Source organism: Leptopilina boulardi, unplaced genomic scaffold (assembly GCF_019393585.1).
Source record: "Leptopilina boulardi isolate dan_hultmark-lab unplaced genomic scaffold, ZJU_Lbou_2.1 LbouV2_55, whole genome shotgun sequence".
Classification (NCBI taxonomy): Eukaryota; Metazoa; Arthropoda; class Insecta; order Hymenoptera; family Figitidae; genus Leptopilina; species Leptopilina boulardi.
The window spans coordinates 1,708,919-1,732,064 of record NW_026138000.1 but is presented as its reverse complement, the minus strand read 5'-3'; the positions used below and the strand labels follow the sequence as shown (position 1 = coordinate 1,732,064).

The window sequence follows — 23,146 nt, the reverse complement described above, 5'->3', positions numbered from 1 at the left end:
AATTTTTTTTTTATTTTTATTCATTTTTATTTTCTATCATATTTTTTTTATTAATTTATACTTTTTATCAAAATTTATAGTATAGGATTTTTATCATTTTTATTAAATAATAAAATTTATTATTATTATTATTATTATTATTATTATTATTATTATATTATTATTTTTATTTACATATATTTTTTTATTTTTGTTAACAAAAATATATATATATATAATATAAAAATAATAATTAGAATAATAATATTATATAAAAAATATATAATTTAAAAATAATAATAATCATAATAACAATAATAAATAAAAAACAAAAATATGTAATATATAGTAATAATTACTAATTATAAAAATATATAATAATTATAATAATAAATAAATAAATATATTAATAAATTTAATAATTTTTAAATAAATAAATATAATAAATAAAAAATTGAAAACTTTTTTAATTCTTAGATATTTATTTATTAATATTTGATAATTTAATAATTATGAAAATATTAAAAAATATAGTAATATAAAAAATATAATAAAAAAAAATAATAATAATACAGTAATAAAATTAATTTATAATCCTAAGAATTAAAAAATAAATAAAATTTATAGTAAATATAATTAAAAAAATATAAAAAATTATAATAATGTTAATTTAAAATTTATAAATATAAAATTAGTTATAATCAATATTTAATATAAATTGATAGTTTTTTTTTACAATTATATTTTTAATTATTAAAATTTTTTAATACACTTTATGTTTAGTTTTTATTTTTATGCATTGTATTTTATATTATTATGTATTTAAATAATTAATAATAATAATAATAATAATAATAATAATAATAATATTAACTAGTTTCTCGCAGACATAAAAAAAACCAGGGCCGTACCTATAATTTCAAACAAATAATTTGTTTAATGCAATTTTTTTTCTAATTTTTAATAATTTTTAAATATTTTGATTTCTAAAAATAAATTCTATTTTAGATATTAATCACAACAAATAGCAAAACATTGATTTTAAATGTAGAAAATTTTTTTATTTCTACATTTAAAATTTTTTTTTTGTAAATTGTTATTTATTTCAGAATTATCAATATTTGTAATTCCCTCCCCCCCCCCCTTTTTTTCGGTAAATTGTTAATATATTTTAAAAATTAAAAAAAAATTTTTTAAAAATTTGTTTCAAACATAATTTATTAATAATCTAAAATATTTTTTTTTAAATATTATTTAAGTTAAAATTTTTTTTTTGGAGAAAGTAAAAAATTTACAGTATAGAAATAAAAATAAATTACTACAAAATTAAAATGAAAAATTACGATAAATTAAATTAAAATTTATAATATTATATTAATTTAAAAAAATTTTTAAAATTAAAAAATTAAAAAATCAAAAATTTTAAAAATTCAAGGAAGTTTGTGATTATTGTTATATTCCTCGTTGTCTGATTGTTTTTTTTTTTTTGTAAATGTCGAAGATTAGGTGACGGATGCATTCCGGGACGTAATCCCTAGTGTAGGTCATTTTGCACCTTGGTCGTTTTGTGTGACTATTAATCGTCAGATTTTCGCGTTTTTTTTAAATATATATGCTTTTTTAATGTAATAATAATTTACAGGGATTGAAAATTGAAAAATAATTTTTTTGCCCATTTATTTATATAATTTAAAAAACATAATTTATTTTAGATTGAAAAATTTGTTTCTTAATTTAAACAATTTAATAAAGTGAAAAAACAATTTACTTGGTTCAAATAATGGGTTATAAATATTTACTTTATACAAAGAAATAATTATTTAATACAAATAAACATATATATATATATATATATATATATTATGAAACAAATAATTATTTATTTGATAATAGTCAATTAACCGATAATTAGAATCAAATAAATTTTTTTTTTTTTACCTATTTCAAGTATAATTATTTATTTATTGAAAATATATGATTTTTTATTTTAAAAAATGAAATGCCATTTATTTTTATTTGAAAATTTATTCATTAAATAGTAAAATACATTGAAAAAAAAATTTTTTTTTACAAATTTTTTATAATAATATTATTATTAATTGTATATATAAATAAAAATTTTAAAACAAAAATCTAACCAACAATACTCGATGCACCTCGTAATGCTAAATAACCAGCGGTAATATCCATTGGTAAACTTCGTACTGTGGTAAATTCTTCAGTTGTTGCATAATATAATTTTGTTTGTGGATCTGTGTATCGTGCTGATAAACCCGAAATATCGGAATATTTTTTTGCCGGTTTAAAACTTGGCGGTGCGTTTATTGAACTATAATGTATTATTTCATTGGACCATGGTAGTGCTCGTTCTTGTGCAAGTACTTGCTTCAATGAACGCCAAATTCGTTTCTTTCCCGAACTACTTGTTGGTCGAAAACGTTGTTGAAATGTTGGATCCTTAAAAACTGGCATTGGCTTTTTATTTGTTTCCACAATTTCCTCATTTACCATCTATAAATTAAAAACGAAATTTATTTTTTTAAAATATTTTTTCATTAACAAAATGCGAAAAAAAATTAATATTAGTTAAAATTATTAACTATTATTAATATTAGAATTAGAATTTTATTTAAATCTAAATTAAATATTATTTAGAATTTTTATTTTAAAATCTTTTATTATGAATAATTATTTTTTACACGAATGTTCAATTTTTAAATAAAAATTTTGAAAAAAATTTTTTTTTATACGAATTTTTAAATAACAAAATTTTTAATTTAATCATTTTCTTTATACATATGCATAATATTGTTCTTTTTTGTTCCAAGATTTGACTGTGGACCAATGAAAGAGGATATAAGAAAAAGTGAAGTGGTTTTTAAAAAACAGGTTGTTTTATATTAATGATGAATAATAAATAACAGTACTTATTGGTCAATTTTTATAAATTGCGCCAAAATCTTTTTGGTAATTGTTTGTTCGGTCAATTTTAATTTCGGACAAATGAAAATTCGGCGTCTTATAAAAATTTTGCACAATTAAAAAATTCGGTGAATTAAAATTTCTGTAACAAAAATTCGCTAGCTAAAAATTTTGTTGAGTAAAAATTTGTATAAAAAAAAAAATTCTCTCAAATGATAATTTGAAAAATAAAAATTCTATGATGTGAATTTTTGGTGATATAAAAATTTTTTAATATAGAAAATCAATTTAATGAAAATTTTGCAAAATAATAATTTGAAAAAATAAAATTCGCTTTAATGAAAATTCGGCAGAATAAAAATTCTATGGAATAAAATTTTGTCGAATAAAATTCTAGTAAATTAAATTCTATGAAATAAAAATTCTAATAATTTATTTTTAGATTTTATTCATGCGTCCCTTAATTATTAATGAAAATTAAAAGTTTTAATTACTAAATTTAAAAAATTTGAATTTCCCAATTCACGGCAAAAATCAAGTGTTGTGATTCGATTTTATTACGCATGCGTATAGAGTTGACAAAAAAAAAATATATATATACACACTGTTTATAAATCGTACTACCTTCGTTTGTGTTTGATCCGATTTTTTCAATTACTTATTATTAATTTTTATTTGATTAAATAAAACGAAATTAAATTAATAATAAACTCGTGAACAATTTTCTTTTTCTAATTTAATTTCGAAGAAAACTAGGTGGAAAATGATAAACAAAAATAGAGGTTAAAATTTGACGTTAAATAGCGAATGGTCACTTCGGTTAGTTTCGTATAAATTCGAGAATGATCGTTTTCGTCGCTCGGTTCAAGCAATATATCATTGAAGTAACAATGTTTTTCCGGGCCCCGTTCTTTTGCATTTTATTCAGTGATTTTTCATTGCATTTATTTTAATTTTATTTTCAAATTAATTGTTTAATATTAATTAATTATTTAATTAATTAATAATAATACATAATAATTATTAATATTATCTGGTATTTTTATGATTATTATGTATTATTATTATTTTTATTACTATTATTTATTATTATTATTGGGCCCCATTATTATTGTTAGTATTATAATGATTAGTATATATTATTATTATTATTATTATTATTATTATTTATTAATAAATGATTAATTAATATTTATAAATAAAAAAAAATTTATTCATATAAAAAAAATGTTTTTAAACAAAAGTTTTTCTACTTAAAGAATTATTGTTGTTTTTATAATATTGGATTAAATTAATTAAATTGATATAATAAATTGACAATTTTTTTATGTATGATACAATTTTTTGTTATGTATATAAAATTTATCGCGCTCAAGAGATGCAATTCTTCTGATAAGAAATTTTGCAGTATATATATATATGTATATAAGCAATCAAACTATATTTCTCGTTGTATATACCTTGCTTTCGATTAACTTTCGCAATTTGCTATTTCCTATCAGTCAGCCTGTGGTCTAGGGGTACTACATACTAACTATCGGTTTGTTTCAATACCGATCAATCATGTATTCGAGACTACCAGCTGACTTTGATTTTTTATCTGAGAATTTTACAAAATCAAGGTCAACATTTAAAATAATAATTTTTTAAGTAATAAAATAAATTAAGTAATAATTACTCAATTAATAATAAATAAAATAATAAAAAAAATAATAATATTAATAAAAATAATAATTATTATTATAATTATTATGATTTTAATAAAAATAATAATTATAATAACTATAATAATAATAATAATAATAATAATAATATGTAAAGTATTTATTTGCCCGCATGTATATATAACCCGCGGTGTGGAGGCAATTTGATGCATATGGATAATATTGCATATATTATTTAACATAAATTTATTTTGAACGCGTGCAAACGTTGTGTCGTCGATGTCAATGCGAAATGGATCGAAATAATGGGAAAAGTGGCACGTGATTTGAAAGTTAAATTGAATTTTCGTTACTCTCCCGTCATGAAAATATTTCGTGGCCCCCCCCCCTTCCCCTTTTGCCACCCTCACCCTTCTAAAACAAATATGCGTAAAATTCAACAATATTTTAATAAATCATAGCATTTTGCTTTTTTTTTTTGGTAAATATGATTCAATTCATTAACATTTTATTTTAAACATTTAATTTAATTTTTTAATTAATTCGAATTTTTCTACAACGTTTTTTCTAAATATTCGATTTTTTGATTTTTCCAATTTTTTGAAAATCCAATTTCATGATAATTCGTACTTTTAATAATTGGAATTTCTAAAAATTTGATTTCCGGATAATTCGAACTTTTAACAAATTAAATTCGATTATAGTAAAAATATTATAAATTTAAATTAGGCTAGTGAATGATGGAACTTTAGTTTTTCTGATATGACTATATGGATAGACACAAAAGAGGATATAAGAAAAAGTGAAGTGGTTTTTAAAAAACAGGTTGTTTTATACTAATGATGAATAATAAATAACATTTTTAAAAATACAGTACTTATTGTTTGCTCTTTCTGTATTTTGAAAGAGAAACATAAACTATAGTTTGTTTAATAAAACAATTATAAACATAACCTATAATTTTTTTTTTATTAAGGCGAATCAATCATAAACATAACCTACAATTTTTTTAATTAAAAAAACTATCATAAACATAACCTATATTTTTATTAGTAGAGTAAATCTATCATAAACATAACCTATAATTTTTAAGCTACCATTAAAAATTAATTTATCTCTCTTAATTTTTTTTATTATTTGATACAATCATTTCACTATAATTTAAAAAAATTTTTGAAATTATTCTGTTTCTTTATTTACTTTTTTTTTAAATTAATTTTTCCACAATATTCTATATAAAGTTCAATGTGTTTAAAAAAAACAACAAAAAAAAAATTATGCCTAAGACCATCAGACATATTTAGCACATTTTATGTAATGTTCCATTCATTTGTATAAATAAGGTCAGAAGTTAGATTTTTCATAAATATATGCAAACTGATGGTCATTTTCACAATACCGTTTTTATGATTAACATAAATATTTTTCACCTCATATTTATGATACATATTTCTATATTCTTTGTTATTTGCTTATATTTTATTTTTTTAAAAAAAAATTAATATTAATATTATTATTATATACAATTAATGTAAAAAATAACAAAAAAATAATTTTAATTATTTAGAATATAAGGAATATTGGTTATCCATAGTGGATGAGTGCCATCGCCTTTTTTTTCACAAGTCATTTTAATTAATTCCTTGGATGGTTCTTTAAGATCATAAGTCCATCCAATTTTTGCAAATGATTCAATAAAAAAAGTGATAAAATTTATTTGATAAAATCCAAATTCAGCTGATTTATAATCCCATGGAAATGTATGATGATAATTGTGCAATCCATCTCCAAGTGTAAATAAATTCATTATTTTATTATTTGCCGGAAATATGTTTCTAAAACAAAATTTTAATTTAAAAAAAAAAAAAAAATTTCTTAAATTTAAAGTATTTTATAAGAAATAATTTTTTTTATATACGAATTTTCAAATTGAAACAATTAGTTATTTTTAAATAATTCAGAAAATTTTTTTCTTTTTGTTTTAAGATATATGACTATGGACGAATAGTTTGTTTAATATTAATGATGAATAAAAAATATTAACCAAAAACAATAATTACGTTCATTTTCATATATGGACGAACGAAATAGGATAGAAGAAAAAGTGAAGTGGTTTTTAAAAAACAGGTTGTTTTATATTAATGATGAATAATAAATAACATTTTAAAAAAACAATACAGGATATAAGAAAAAGTGAAGTGGTTTTTAAAAAACAGGTTGTTTTATATTAATGATGAATAATAAATAACATTTTAAAACAACAATACTAGTTGGTCAATTTTCAAAAATTATGTCGAAATCTTTCTTGTCGATTGTTCATTCGGGTATTTTTAATTTCGGACAAATGAAAATTCGGCGTCTTAAAAATTCTATTAATTCAAAATTTGTATAACTAAAACTTAGGATAAATTTGAAATTCGGTAAATTGTAATTTTTGTCTATTTAAAAATTCGAATCGCATAAAATTCAATTGAATAAAAAATTCTATTAAATTAAAATTCATTTAAATAAAAAATCATTTAAAGAAATTTACTGTAAAATAAAAATTCTACTAAATTAAAATTCGATAGTTTAACATTTTTGTTATATGTAAAAATTTGTATAAAAAAGAAAATCGGTGAAATTTTTATTTAAAAATTGAAAATTCGTTTAAAAAATAATTATTTTTTATTACTTGGGAATCGTAAGATATTTTTTTTGGACGCCATTTTGAATTTTTGAGACCAAATTCGTATTTTTTTTTTAAAATCACCTGTTGTAAGGTTTTGAGCCCCACATGTGTAAGAGGCTACTTCCACTAGCAGTTACATGACCATTTATTAAAATACGAATAAAAACTTGACTCATTATTGACCAATACCAGGTTTCATTCCAAAACATGACTGGCACTATTGATGGAAGAATGACAGCGCAAATTAATAACGTCAATGGATAATATCTATATTTTAAAAAAAAAACATAATATTTAAATAATAAAATTATTTATTATTAATAAATTATTTTTAAATTATTAATTATTATTAATAATTATTAATTAATAATTAATTATAAAATTAATTAGTTACATAAATTTAATTATTAATTATATAATATAAATTAATTTTCAATGTTAAGTTTTGCGTAATACCGATAGTAGTGCGCCTGCGCAGACCCATATAGGTGTGACCTATTTTGGATTTACGCAGGCGCAACGTTATAGTTTCGTTTTTTAGGTTAACTTTTATAAAAAAAAAATTTTATATTAATATAAACCTGTCACCAAATCTTGCAATTGGATCTGCCTCAATATCATTCATATTAATTTCTTTCATTCGTTTAACACATTCGGGATGTGTTTCCAACATCATCCAACCAATGTGTGCGAAAAAAAATCCACGTTTTACATTTGTTGGATCGGCATTAGTGTCTGCATATTTATGATGAACACGATGATGTCTCACCCAATTGTATAATGGAAACTGTAAAATTTGTTTTTTTAAATTTAATTCGCTTTTAAGAAAGGGGCTTGAAAAGCAAAAAATTATAGGTTATGTTTATGATTGAAAATAAATCGAAAAATAGTAGCTTAAGTAGCAAATATGTATCTTACATATGGCTTAAAAATGTATAGGTTATGTTTATGATTGAAAATCAAAGTATATAAAATGATTATAAACATAACCTATAAATTTTCATATACCTGAGCACTGGAGTAGAAAAAAATTGCAAGTAACAATCGAACAGGCCATTTTGCTTTATAAGACGAATGTGACCATAAACGATGTGCACCTCCTGTTATTCCAAGTGCCGTTAATAAGTAACCAATTATCACTTTAATTAACAAAAAAAAAATTATTACTTTTTTTTTTTTGGTAAATTTTGAAAAAAAAAATATTACAAAATTTCTTTTTTTTTCCACTTACACCATGCAAAAGTTGCTTTTTTATTGTAATATGGAAAAGTAAACGTTGCATAAAGACTAATTAGGTGAAATAATAAAATAATTGCAGTATCGGTAAAAATTAATTTTTCCATTTTTTTGGAGGCAAACATTTCACTTTTAATTTTTTTTAAAAAAATTAATTATCTATATATTTTTTTAAATTTATAAAATTTTTATTGTTTTGAAAATAATTTATAACTTTGTTAAAATTTTGTTTAAAAAAGAATGAAACGTTCAATAGCCTGATATAATTGCACTTCAGTTTCCTTTTTTTTGTTCAATATCATTAGTATTTAAATTTCACTTTTTTTTTTTTTTTTTTGATAATTAAACTTTATCATTGTCGTATTGCATATATTTTTTAATTTTAATTTTAAATATTTTTTTATCTTTTTAATTGGCTATATATATAAATTAAATTATTTCCAATTCTAATTTTTTGGTGAAATTAAAATTTTTAAATAGTTTTCTTTTTTTTTTTTATCCATTTAGGAAACAAAAGAGAAAATTGTTTAATATAAAAGAAATGTAGAATTTTTTTTTTAAAAAGACTTTTTTCTTTTTGTCATTTATATTTATTTATAAATTAATTTTGATTTTATAAATTATTTAAATATATTAATATTTTGAAGTTATAAGTTCATATTTACATATAATATTATAATATATAATATAAAAAAAATCTTTGTAGACAACTGTTATTTAGGGTAATTCTACAATGAAATTATTTAAAGGCGAACATAACCACAAAATATAGGTCAAGAAGTTAATATAGTCTTAGAATATAGGTCATTTTAGGGTATTTCCACAATGGATAAAAGCCACAATAAAAATTTAGGTTTGTTTTAAGGTATTTCCACAATATAAAGAAGAAAACATAACCACCAAATTTAGTTTGTTTAAAGGTGTTTCCACAATGAAAAGAGGGCACAATATTCTAAAAATTTAATTTCGTTTTTTAAGATGGAAGGTTAAGGTACTTCCACAATGGAAAGAAAGGCAATATAACCTCCAAATTTAGGTCTTTTAAAGGTATTTCCACAATGTAAAGAAGGCAAAGTAACATCCAAATTTATCTCATATTAGGGTATTTCCACAATGAAAAGAGGTCACAATATTCTAAAAATTGAGTTTTGTTTTTTAAGGTACTTCCACAATTTGAAGAAGGTAATATAATGTAACTTCCTAATTTAGATCATATTAGGGTATTTTCAAAAAGGAACAAGGGCACAATAATTTAAAAATTTAGGTCGTACATCTACAATGGAAAAAAGGCAATATAACCTCTAAATTTAGTTCGTTTTAAGGTACTTCCACAATGGAAAGATGAAATCCATTAATTAGAACAATAAGGAATCTCAGTTTTCCACAATGGATGACTGCCATCACCTTTTCTTTTGCAAGTCATTTTAATTAATTCACTCGATGCTTCTTTAAGATCATAAGTCCATCCAATTTTTGCAAATGATTCTATAAAAAAAGTGAGAAAATTCATTTGATGAAGTCCATATTCAGCTGATTTATAATCCCATGGAAATGTATGATGATAATTGTGCCATCCATCTCCAAGTGTAAATATGTTGATTATTCTATTATTTCTTGGGCCTATGTTTCTGCAAAAAAAAAAAATAGAAGAATTCCACTATATTTACATAATGTAAAGTAAATTACTATCTACATTCTAACATTGTATGAATTTGTATAAATTATCCAAGATATATTATATATATACCTATATATATATATATAATGGTTGCAAATTAGAAAAAAAATCAATTCACTATAATAAATGAAAAATTAAAATTTTTAATATATTAATATATTATTTTTATAAAATTTTTTTTAAAAAATATTAAAATAATTAATTAATATTTAACCTATTGTATGGTTGAGTGCCCCACATATGTAAGAAGCTATTTGAAATTCCTGCTACATGGGTTACTAATAAAAGACGCATAAAAACTTGACTCATAATTGACCAATACAATGTTTCATTCCAAAAAATTATTGGTACCACTGATGGAAGAATAATTGCGCATATTAATGATGTTAAGCCATAATATCTAAAAAAAAGAAACCAAAAATTTTACAAAGAAAGTAATAGTTTTCTTTTTTATTAAATGAAAAACTACAAACTATATCATAAACATAACCTATAATTTTTTAATAAGTATTATCATAAACATAATCTATAATTTTTTATTCTTAACTATTTATTTTATTAATGTACTATTAAAATAAAGTTACAAAAGTTTACTTTGTGAGATTCGTCAAAAAAAAAAAAAAAAAAAAAAAAAAAAAAAAAAAAAAAAAAAAAAAAAAATAGGCCTAAGAAACAAAAAAAGATGAAAAAAATATAGGTTAGGTTTATGATAGTTTTTTTTTTCATTTTTTAATTAAAAAATTATAGGTTACGTTTATGATTAAAAATTAATGAAGAGCAAATTTTTAACTTTTTATATATATACAATATACATTGAAAATAAAAACTAATTTTTATTTTAATTAAATTTTCAACTTTAAAATAATAGGATAAAACTATCATAAAAATATAACCTATAATTTTTTGCTTCTAGGCCTTCTCCCCCCCCCCCTGTTTCTTTAAGAGCGCATTATATTTCTATTTTTCTTACTTGTCACCAAAATAAATTATTTTGTCCGCTTTAATATCACTCATATCAAGTTCTTGCATTTTTTTAATACATTCCGGATGTGTTTTCATCATTAACCATCCTATATATGCAAAGAATAATCCACGTTTCGTATTTGTAGGATCAGCATCTGTTTCTGAATATTTATGATGAAGACGATGCAATCTCACCCAATTAAATATCGTGAACTATTATAGAAAAATAATAATAATAATAATAATTATTATTATTATTATTGTTATTATTATTATTATTATTATTATTATTATTATTATTAATATTGTTATTATAAAATTATTCCTACAATAGGAAAAACTGAATTTTTTTTTTTTTGATTATAAATCGCTTAAAGAAAAGAAAATTTTCTCTAATTGTCTTTTTTTTGGGTTGTATAATTTAAATAACACACAATATAAAATATTAATTTTTACCTCAAGACTTGAGTAGAAAAAAATTGCAAGTAACAATCGAACAGGCCATTTTGCTTTGTAAGAATTGTGTGACCATAAACGGTGTGCACCTCCTGTTATTCCAAGTATCGTGAATGTGTAGTATAGTATCACTTTAAGAAAAAACACCCCCCCAAAAAAATATATATATAATAATAATAATAATAATAATAAAAATAATAATGAATAAAAAATATAAAACAAAGTTAAAAAATTTTTTTTTTTTAAATTACAACAATAAAGTAAATAATAAACAAATTTTCCTAAATAAATTGAAAATTTGCACTAAATGTTTTTTTTTTTAATATATTTATTATTGATCAAAAAAATTATTATAATTATTATTAAAAATTTATTTTTTTTTCAAAACTAATTCTACTCACGACAACCAAAGGTCAATTTTTTATTAAAGTATGGAAAAGTAAAAATTCCATAAATACCAATAATATGTAATAACAAAAAAATTAAAATCCTTTTAAAAATCAAATTTTTAATTCTCATAATTATTATCTTTTTTATTTTTATTTTATTTTATTTTATTTTTTTTTTTAAATAAGAAAATTTTTTTTTATTATCAAAAAAAAAGTTGAATAAAAAAATTTTGTTTCAATATTTTTTTTTGGGATTATTGAATTATTTTTTTTTTTTTTTTGTAATCGTTTGCTACGACTATCAATGGAATACTGAAATCTACGAATGTATATTTAAATATTCAGGTATTTGACTTAGTATATAGCAAATTTTTTTAAGTAGGGACGATTACGTTTTACAATAAAAACTACTTCTTATTTAGTATGTTTATTATGATTAATAGTTTAAGGTATTATATATTAAGGTAATATTTTATGTAATATTACATTTAATATTATACGATAATTTTAAGGTAATATTACAAGTAATATTTAAATAATATTTTAAAGTAATGTTAAGGAAATATTACATATGTAATATTCAAAGAATATTTTAAAGGAAATATTAAGATAATAATCTGTGTAATATTAAGATAATATTTTAAAATAACATTAAGATAATATTAAAGTAACATTACATGTAATATTACCATAATATTACCATAATATTACCATAATATTACCATAATATTGCCAAAATATTACCATAATATTACCTTAATATTACATGAAATATTACCATAATATTACCAAAATATTACCATAATATTACCTTAATATTATATGAAATATTACCATAATATTACCATAATATTGCCATAATATTACCATAATATTACCAAAATATTACCATAAAAATTACCATAATATTACCTTAATATTACCATAATATTACCTTCAGACTAATTTATTTAACTGTAATATTATTTTGATACTATGGTAATATTACATTTATTATTGAGGTAATATTACACTTTAATATTAAATATAATATTTGACGGTAATGTTAATTAATTCTACAACCAGAAATTATAATATTTCAATCATTATGAATTTAATTGACATTAATAACGAATATAGTTGACATTTATAATGAATGTAGTTGATATTCATATTGAATGTAGTTGACTTTATAATGAATTTAATTGACACATGATATTGTCGTTGTTATTTATTTTCGTTAATATTTAACAGTATATTATGACAATAATATTAGAGTAATATTAAATAGTTTGAGTCAAAATATTATTTTGTTAATATTAAATGTAATATTACATGGAATATTACCTCAATATTAAATGTAATGTTACAAGGAATATTAAACGTAATGTTATCAAGGAATATCCCTTGAATATTACATGTAATATTAACTTTATGTTACAATATAATATTCCTGTAATATTATAAGGTGATATAAAAATAATATCTTAATAATATATAAATGAAAGTAAAATAAATTTTTAAAATAGTTTTTTTTTTTAATTTAGAAAACAAAAGAAAAATTGTTTAATGTAAAAGAAATGTAGGATTTTTCTAAAAAAGAAGACATGTTTTTTTTGTCTATTATATTTATTTGTAAATTAATCTAGATTTTATAAAATATTTATATATTCATATTTTGAAGTTATAAAAATTCATATTTACATATTATATTATATTATATTTGCAATATAACGTAATATAATGTAATAAAATCCTTGTAGACAACTGTTTTTTAGGGTAATTCTACAAAGAAATTATTTAAAGGCGAACATAACCTTAAAATATAGGTCAAGAAGTAAATATACAGTCTTAGAATATAGGTCATTTTAGGGTACTTCCACAATGGATAAAAGGTACAATAAAAATTTAGGTTCATTTGAAGATATTATCACAATGTAAAGGAAGGCAACATAACCTCCAAATTTAGGTCTTTTAAAGGTATTTCCACAATGTAAAGAAGGAAAAGTAACAACTAAATATAGGTCATTTTAGGATATTTCCACAATGGATAAAAGCCACAATAAAAATTTAAGTTTGTTTTAAGTTATTTCCACAATATAAAGAAGGAAACATAACCACCAAATTTAGTTCGTTTAATGGTGTTTCGACAATGAAAAGAGGGTACAATATGCTAAAAATTTAGTTTCGTTTTTTAAGATAGAAGGTTAAGGTACTTCCACAATGGAAAGAAAGGCAATATAACCTCCAAATTTAGTTCGTTTTAAGGTACTTCTACAATGAAAAGAAGGCAATATAACCTCCAAATTAAGGTCGTTTTAAGGTACTTTTATAATGGAAATAAGGCAACATAATCTCCAAAATTAATTCGTTTTAAGGTATTTCTATAATGGAAATAAGGCAACATAACCTCCAAAATTATGTGATTTTAAGGTACTTCTACAATAAAAAGAAGGCAGTATAATATCCAAATTTAGTTCGTTTTAAGGTACTTCTATAATGGAAATAAGGCAACATAACCTCCAAAATTAAGTGATTTTAAGGTACTTCTACAATAAAAAGAAGGCAGTATAATTTCCAAATTTAGTTCGTTTTAAGGTACTTCTATAATGGAAATAAGGCAACATAACCTCCAAAATTAAGTGATTTTAAGGTACTTCTACAATAAAAAGAAGGCAGTATAATTTCCAAATTTAGTTCGTTTTAAGGTATTTCTATAATGAAAATAAGGCAACATAACCTTCAAAATTAAGTCGTTTTAAGATACTTCCACAATGGAAAGATGAAATCCATTAATTCGAACAATAAGGAGTCTCAGTTTTCCACAATGGATGACTGCCATCTCCTTTTCTTTCGCAAGTCATTTTAATTAATTCACTCGATGCTTCTTTAAGATCATAAGTCCATCCAATTTTTGCAAATGATTCAATAAAAAAAGTAAGAAAATTTATTTGATAAAATCCAAATTCAGCTGATTTATAATCCCATGGAAATGTATGATGATAATTGTGCCATCCTTCACCAAGTGCAAATATGTTGATTATTTTATTATTTGTTGGACCTATGTTTCTGAAAAAGAATAGAAGAATTCCAATATATTTACATAATGTAAAGTAAATTATTATCTAGATTCTAACATTATATGAATTTGTTTAAATTATCCAAGATATATTATATATATATATATATATATATATATATATATATAATGGTTGCAAATTAGAAAAAAAGTCAATTCACTATAATAAATGAAAAATTAAAATTTTTAATATATTAATATATTATTTTTATAAAATTTTTTTAAAAAATATTAAAATAATTAATTAATATTTAACCTATTGTATGGTTGAGTTCCCCACATATGTAAGATACTATTTGAAGTTCCTGCTACATGGGTTACTAATAAAAGACGCATAAAAACTTGACTCATAATTGACCAATACAATGTTTCATTCCAAAAAATTATTGGTACCACTGATGGAAGAATAATTGCGCATATTAATGATGTTAAGCCATAATATCTAAAAAAAAGAAACCAAAAATTTTACAAAGAAAGTAATAGTTTTCTTTTTTATTAAATGAGAAACTAGAAACTATATCATAAACATAACCTATAATTTTTTAGTCTTAACTGTTTATTTTATTATTTTACTATTAAAATAAAGTTACAAAAGTTTATTTTGAGATATTCGTCAAAAAAAAAAAAAAAAAAAAAAAAAATGGGCCTAAGAAACAAAAAATTATAGATGAAAAAAATATAGGTTAGGTTTATGATAGGTTTTTTTGTTTTTTTAATTAAAAAATTATAGGTTACGTTTATGATGAAATTGCCTAACAACCAATAAATTATTAAAAAGTCTTGAAACGAACATAACCTTTAAATTCAAGTCATTTTTGGCTATATTGAAAGTCTTGAAATTTACATAACCATAAAATTTATGTCATTTTTGGCAGGAAATAAAGAGAGAGATGAGGAAAGGGGGAAGGACTTATTGCTTTATTAGGGTCTTAAAACAAACATAACCTCAAAATTTAGGTCAATTTTTGGCGGAGGAGGGGAAATGAGAGGAGGGAGGGGGGACTTGCGGCTATATTCAGAGCCTTGAAACGAACATAACCTCAAAATTTAGGTCATTTCTGGCGGGGGAGGGGAGGGGACTTGCGGCTATATTCAGAGCCTTGAAACGAACATAACCTCAAAATTTAGGAGGGGGAACTCCCCCCTCTTAGGTCAAGAATTCTTGAAACAGCCGTGGCGGAGGGGGCGGCGGCGATATCTTTTTGTAATATAGGAATATATATATATATATATATATATATATAAATAAATAATAAAGATAAAAATTTGCTCTTTATCTATATATACATTGAAAATAAAAACTAATTTTTATTTTAATTAAATTTTCAACTTTAAAATAATAGGATAAAACTATCATAAAAATATAACCTATAATTTTTTGCTTCTAGGCCTTCTCTCTCCCCCCCCCCCCTATTTCTTCAAGAGCGCATTGTATTTTTATTTTTCTTACTTGTCACCGAAATAAATTATTTTGTCCGCTTTAATATCACTCATATCAAGTTCTTGCATTTTTTTAATACATTCCGGATGTATTTTCATCATTAACCATCCTATATGTGCAAAGAAAAATCCACGTTTCGTATTTGTAGGATCAGCATCTGTGTCTGTATACTTATGATGAACACGATGAAATCTCACCCAATTAAATAACGTGAACTATTACAGAAAAAAAAATAATAATAATAATTATTATTGTTATTATTATTATTATTATTATTATTATTATTAATATTGTTATTATAAAATTATTCCTACAGTAGGAAAAAATGAATTTTTTTTTTTTTTGTTATAAATCGCTTAAAGAAAAGAAAATTTTCTCTAATTGTCTTTTTTTTTGGTTGTATAATTTAAATAACACACAATATAAAATATTAATTTTTACCTCAAGACTTGAGTAGAAAAAAATTGCAAGTAACAATCGAACAGGCCACTTTGCTTTGTAAGAATTGTGTGACCATAAACGGTGTGCACCTCCTGTTATTCCAAGTGCCGTTAATATGTAACATACTATGACTTTAAGAAAAAACCAAAAAAAAAAAAATATATATATATATATAATAATAATAATAATAATAATAAAAATAATAATGAATAAAAAATATAAAACAAAGTTAAAAAACAATTTTTTTTGAAAATTACAACAATAAAGTAAAGAATTAACAAATTTTCCTAAATAAATTGAAAATTTGCATTAAATGTTTGTTTTTTTTAAATAGATTTATTATTGATCAAAAAAATTATTATAATTATTATTAAAAATTTATTTATTTTTTTTTTCAAAATTAATTTTACTCACGCCAACCAAAAGTCAATTTTTTATTAAAATATGGAAAAGTAAAAATTCCATAAATACCAATAATATGTAATAACAAAATAATTAAAATCCTTTTAAAAATCAAATTTTTAATTCTCATAATTATTATCTTTTTTATTTTTATTTATTTTTTTTTTTTTTAAATAAGAAAATTTTGTTTTATTATCAAAAAAAAAAGTTTAAAAAAAATTGTTTTTCAATAATTTTGTTTTTTTTTGGATTATTGAATTATTTTTTTTTTTTTTTTTTTTGTAATCGTTTGCTACGACTATCAATGGAATACTGAAATCTACGAATGTATATTTATAAATAGTCAGGTATTTGACTTACAATTAGTATTTAGGGGCCATCCATAAATTACGTTGCGCTTGAAGGGGAGGGGGGGGGTCAAGAATTTACAACATTCAATAGAAAAAATGGTGCTAATGTATGCAAAAGGTGTAACGTGGGGGAGGGGAGGGGGAGTCGAAAATGGTGAAAAATAGTTCAACATTATTTATGGATGGCCCCATAGCAAATTTTTTTGAGGTAGGGGAGATTACGTTTTGCAATAAACACTACTTCTTATTTAGTATGTTTAATATGATTAATAGTTTAAGGTATTATATTAAGGTAATATTTTATGTAATATTACATTCAATATTATTTGATAATTTTAAGGTAATATTACAAGTAATATTTAAATAATATTTTAAGGTAATGTTAAGGAAATATTACATATGTAATATTCAAAGAATATTTTAAAGGAAATATTAAGATAATATTCTGTGTAATATTAAGATAATATTCTGTGTAATATTAATATAATATTCAATGTAATATTAAGATAATATTCAATGTAATATTGAGGTAATATTAAAGTAACATTAGATGTAATATTACCATAACATTACTATAATATTACCATAATATTACCATAATATTACCATAATATTACCATAATATTACCATAATATTACCTTAATATTACATGAAATATTACCATAATATTACCATAATATTACCATAATATTACCATAATATTGCCAAAATATTACCATAATATTACCTTAATATTACATGAAATATTACCATAATATTACCTTAATATTACATGAAATATTACCATAATATTACCAAAATATTACCATAATATTACCTTAATATTACATGAAATATTACCATAATATTACCATAATATTGCCATAATATTACCATAATATTACCAAAATATTACCATAAAAATTACCATAATATTACCTTAATATTACCATAATATTACCTTCAGACTAATTTATTTAACTGTAATATTATTTTGATATTATGGTAATATTACATTTAATATTGAGGTAATATTACACTTTAATATTAAATATAATATTTGACGGTATAATGTTAATTAATTCTACAACCAGAAATTATAATATTTCAATCATTATGAATTTAATTGACATTAATAACGAATATAGTTGACATTTATAATGAATGTAGTTGATATTCATATTGAATGTAGTTGACTTTATAATGAATTTAATTGACACATGATATTGTCGTTGTTATTTATTTTCGTTAATATTTAACAGTATATTATGACAATAATATTAGAGTAATATTAAATAGTTTGAGTCAACATATTATTTTGTTAATATTAAATGTAATATTACATGGAATATTACCTCAATATTAAATGTAATGTTACAAGGAATATTAAACGTAATGTTATCAAGGAATATCCCTTGAATATTACATGTAATATTAACTTTATGTTACAATATAATATTCCTGTAATATTATAAGGTGATATAAAAATAATATCTTAATAATATATAAATGAAAGTAAAATCAATTTTAAAATAGTTTTTTTTTTTTAATTTAGAAAACAAAAGAAAAATTGTTTAATGTAAAAGAAATGTAGGATTTATCTAAAAAAGAAGACATGTTTTTTTTGTCTATTATATTTATTTGTAAATTAATCTAGATTTTATAAAATATTTATATATTCATATTTTGAAGTTATAAAAATTCAAATTTACATATTATATTATATTATATTTGCAATATAACGTAATATAATGTAATAAAATCCTTGTAGACAACTGTTATTTTAGGGTAATTCTACAATGAAATTATTTAAAGGCGAACATAACCTCAAAATATAGGTCAAGAAGTAAATATATAGTCTTAGAATATAGGTTATTTTAGGGTACTTCCACAATGGATAAAAGGTACAATAAAAATTTAGGTTCATTTGAAGATATTCCCACAATGTAAAGGAAGGCAATATAACCTCCAAATTTAGTTCGTTTAAAGGTACTTCTACAATGAAAAGAAGGCAATATAACCTCCAAATTAAGGTCGTTTTAAGGTACTTTTATAATGGAAATAAGGCAACATAATCTCCAAAATTAATTCGTTTTAAGGTACTTCTATAATGGAAATAAGGCAACATAACCTCCAAAATTAAGTGATTTTAAGGTACTTCTACAATAAAAAGAAGGCAGTATAATATCCAAATTTAGTTCGTTTTAAGGTACTTCTATAATGGAAATAAGGCAACATAACCTCCAAAATTAAGTGATTTTAAGGTACTTCTACAATAAAAAGAAGGCAGTATAATTTCCAAATTTAGGTCGTTTTAAGGTAATTCTATAATGAAAATAAGGCAACATAACGTCCAAAATTAAGTGATTTTAAGGTACTTCTACAATAAAAAGAAGGCAGTATAATTTCCAAATTTAGGTCGTTTTAAGGTATTTCTATAATGAAAATAAGGCAACATAACCTTCAAAATTAAGTCGTTTTAAGATACTTCCACAATGGAAAGATGAAATCCATTAATTAGAACAATAAGGAATCTCAGTTTTCCACAATGGATGACTGCCATCTCCTTTTCTTTCGCAAGTCATTTTAATTAATTCACTCGATGCTTCTTTAAGATCATAAGTCCATCCAATTTTTGCAAATGATTCAATAAAAAAAGTGATAAAATTTATTTGATAAAATCCAAATTCAGCTGATTTATAATCCCATGGAAATGTATGATGATAATTGTGCCATCCATCTCCAAGTGTAAATATGTTGATTATTTTATTATTCATTGAATCTATGTTTCTGGAAAAAAAAAATCCTCAATATATTATATTTGCATAATGAAAAGTAGATTATTACCTAGATTCCATAACTTTGTATGAAATTGCATAAATTATTTAAGGAAATTATCGTATGAAAGATATATAGATATAATAGCGGTAAATTTAAAAAGAAAAATATTTTTTTTTTGAGTTTTATAACTTATATTTAATTAATTGTTAATTTATATAATTAATTATTAATTTATTTAATTAATTGTTAATTTATAGAATTAATTATTAATTTATTTAATTAATTATTTATTTCATTATTTAAATGATGAATTATTTAATTTCTTAATTAATTAATAATTTACCTATTGTATGGTTTAGTTCCCCACATATGTAAGAAACTATTTCCACTTGCTGCTGAATGGGAAGTTAATAAAAGACGCATAAAAACTTGACTCATAATTGACCAATACAATGTTTCATTCCAAAAAATTATTGGTACCACTGATGGAAGAATAACTGCGCATATTAATGTTGTAAAGCCGAAATATCTAAAAAAAAAACATGATATTTTACAAAAAAAAAAATCTTTTTTAAAATGAAAAACTATGCGAACTCTCATTGACATAACCTATATAATTTCTCTAAAAACTCAAATATAAGCTATTTTTTTCTCGAAATTATCATAATTTTTTTTTTTTTTTTAAACAACATAGAAAAAATGATATTTAAGATTGGTTTAAAATTTGCGACAAGTTTTTAAAAAAGAGGACCCAAAGAAGCAAAAAAAAATTTTTAGGTTATGTTTATGATAGATTTACCCATTTGATTAACAATTTATTTTTTTAACAATGTAAAAACAAAATCAATTTTTATTTCTTATGTAATAATTCTCTTTGTGTATTTTCAATCATAAACATAATCTATAATTTTTTTAATTCTGATATAGAAATGATATAATAAACATAACCTATAATTTTTTTTTTTACTTTTTTGACCTCTTTCTTTAAAGCGCGTCTCATTTAAATTTTGATAACTTAATTTTCATATTAAATTGAAAAAAATAAATAAGCCCAGTGGGAAATTTACCATTGGCAAAAGGAATGGCCCAATATTGGCAGCATTGGCCCAATATTGGATCATAATTGGTCCTATAATGGCCCAATCGTTACCATTGGCAATTTCCCATTGGGTACTTAATTAAAAAAAAAAAATTATAGGTTATGTTTATTATATTTGTACCATTAATTAAAAAATTATAGGTTATGTTTATTATATTTGTACCCTTAATTAAAAAATTAGAGGTTATGTTTATAATTGAAAATACACAAATAGGAAAAGAAAATACAAATTTTTTCTCTTGATTATAGAAAATAAAAACTAATTTTCATTTTAACTAATCGGTAGCTTTTTTTTTTTACTAATTAATGTAAAACTATCATAAACATAACCTATAATTTTAATTCTTCCCTTTTTTCAAGAGCGCATTATATATTTATTTTTCTTACTTGTCACCGAAATAAATTATTTTGTCCGTTTTAATATCAGTCATATCAAGTTTTCGCATTTTTTCAATGCATTCCGGATGTTTTTCCATCATTAACCATCCTATATGTGCAAAGAAAAATCCACGTTTTGTATTTGTTGGATCAGCATCAGTTTCAGTATACTTATGATGAGCACGATGAAATCTCACCCAATTAAATAACGTGAACTATTATAGAAAAATTATTATTATTATTATTATTGTTATTATTATTATTATTATTAATATTGTTATTATAAAATTATTCCTACAGTAGGAAAAACTGAATTTTTTTTTTTGGTTATAAATCGTTTAAAGAAAAGAAAATTTTCTCTAATTGTCTTTTTTTTTAGTTGTATAATTAAAATAAAACACAAAATAAAATATTAATTTTTACCTGACAACTTGAGTAGAAAAAAATTGCAAGTAACAATCGAACAGGCCACTTTGCTTTGTAAGAATTGTGTGACCATAAACGGTGTGCACCTCCTGTTACACCAAGTGCCGTTAATGTGTAACATAGTATCACTTTAAGAAAAAACAAATTTTTTTTTTAACGGAAAAATATAATAATATTAATAATAATAATAATAATAAATAATTTCTTTAAAAAAAGAATTTTTTTATGAAGGAAAAACATTTAATAATATTTAATAATAATAGTATAATTTATTTGTAACGCTCTCTGAAGAAAGGAACCTTAGAAGCAAAAAATTTTAGGTTATGTTTAAAAATTTTTTTTTTCATTACATTCAAAATATTTAAATAAAAATTGATTTTAAGTTTACATAAATAAAAAGAAAATTTTTAATCAAAGTAAAACTATCGTAAACATAACCTATAATTCGTTTGCTTTTAAGGTCCATTTTTTTAAGATCCAATAATTTATTATTATTATTATTATTATTATTATTATTATTAAAAATTATTTTTGTATTTAATTTTACTTACTCCAACTGAAAGTTAATTTTTTATTAAAATACGGAAATGTAAACATTCCATAAAGACCAACAATGTGAACAATAATAATAATTAAAATTTGTTTAAAATCCCATTTTTTATTTATATTTGACATAATTATTTTTTTTTTTTTTTTGTAAAAAAATGATTTGATTTACTGAATTTTTTTTTTTTTTTGAATCGTTCCTTACGACTATCTATGGAATACTGAAAAAAAACTTTTCTCTACCATATAGAAATCTACAGTGTAATATTTAAAAGTCAGATATTTG

At 21.3% G+C, this 23,146-nt stretch overlaps 4 protein-coding genes across 10 annotated transcripts in view; 1 reads left to right on the top strand and 3 right to left on the bottom strand.

Moving 5' to 3' along the window:
- Window positions 1-23,146, top strand: part of LOC127290152 (uncharacterized) — a 134,070-nt gene that overhangs the window by 499 nt on the left and 110,425 nt on the right. The window contains exon 1 of one of the 5 annotated variants that reach the window (XR_007844268.1): window positions 2,840-2,868. The exons of 1 other annotated variant lie outside the window; for it this stretch is intronic. The gene's annotated coding sequence lies outside the window, so the exon portion shown is untranslated. Of the gene's footprint in view, window positions 1-2,839; window positions 2,869-5,361; window positions 5,391-6,650; window positions 6,693-6,752; window positions 6,782-23,146 lie in introns of those variants that run through there. 3 more of the 5 variants (XR_007844267.1, XR_007844265.1, XR_007844266.1) reach the window with 3 other exon arrangements.
- On the bottom strand, window positions 1,985-4,453 carry LOC127290155 (INO80 complex subunit C). Of its 3 annotated transcripts, none has more exons than XM_051318560.1 (2): window positions 4,362-4,453; window positions 1,985-2,490 (listed from the first exon to the last, which is right to left on the bottom strand). In XM_051318560.1, the coding sequence occupies exon 2, from the start codon at window positions 2,488-2,490 to the stop codon at window positions 2,113-2,115; it is 378 nt and encodes a 125-aa protein (XP_051174517.1). In that variant the 5' UTR covers window positions 4,362-4,453; the 3' UTR covers window positions 1,985-2,112. The 3 variants fall into 3 exon arrangements, with proteins under 3 accessions (XP_051174517.1, XP_051174516.1, XP_051174515.1); XM_051318559.1 differs by lacking the exon at window positions 4,362-4,453 and adding an exon at window positions 3,507-3,744; XM_051318558.1 differs by lacking the exon at window positions 4,362-4,453 and adding an exon at window positions 3,526-3,742.
- On the bottom strand, window positions 5,672-8,752 carry LOC127290153 (acyl-CoA Delta-9 desaturase-like). Its single transcript, XM_051318557.1, has 5 exons — window positions 8,468-8,752; window positions 8,245-8,375; window positions 7,818-8,023; window positions 7,318-7,503; window positions 5,672-6,400 (listed from the first exon to the last, which is right to left on the bottom strand). The coding sequence occupies exons 1-5, from the start codon at window positions 8,595-8,597 to the stop codon at window positions 6,121-6,123; spliced, it is 933 nt and encodes a 310-aa protein (XP_051174514.1). The 5' UTR covers window positions 8,598-8,752; the 3' UTR covers window positions 5,672-6,120.
- Window positions 9,082-23,078, bottom strand: LOC127290040 (uncharacterized). The gene is made up of 10 exons (XM_051318412.1): window positions 22,866-23,078; window positions 22,312-22,442; window positions 21,898-22,103; window positions 20,755-20,940; window positions 20,153-20,420; window positions 17,313-17,448; window positions 16,899-17,029; window positions 16,467-16,672; window positions 10,365-10,550; window positions 9,082-10,100 (listed from the first exon to the last, which is right to left on the bottom strand). Exons 1-10 carry the CDS (start codon window positions 22,987-22,989, stop codon window positions 9,824-9,826), a joined length of 1,851 nt encoding a protein of 616 aa, XP_051174369.1. The 5' UTR covers window positions 22,990-23,078; the 3' UTR covers window positions 9,082-9,823.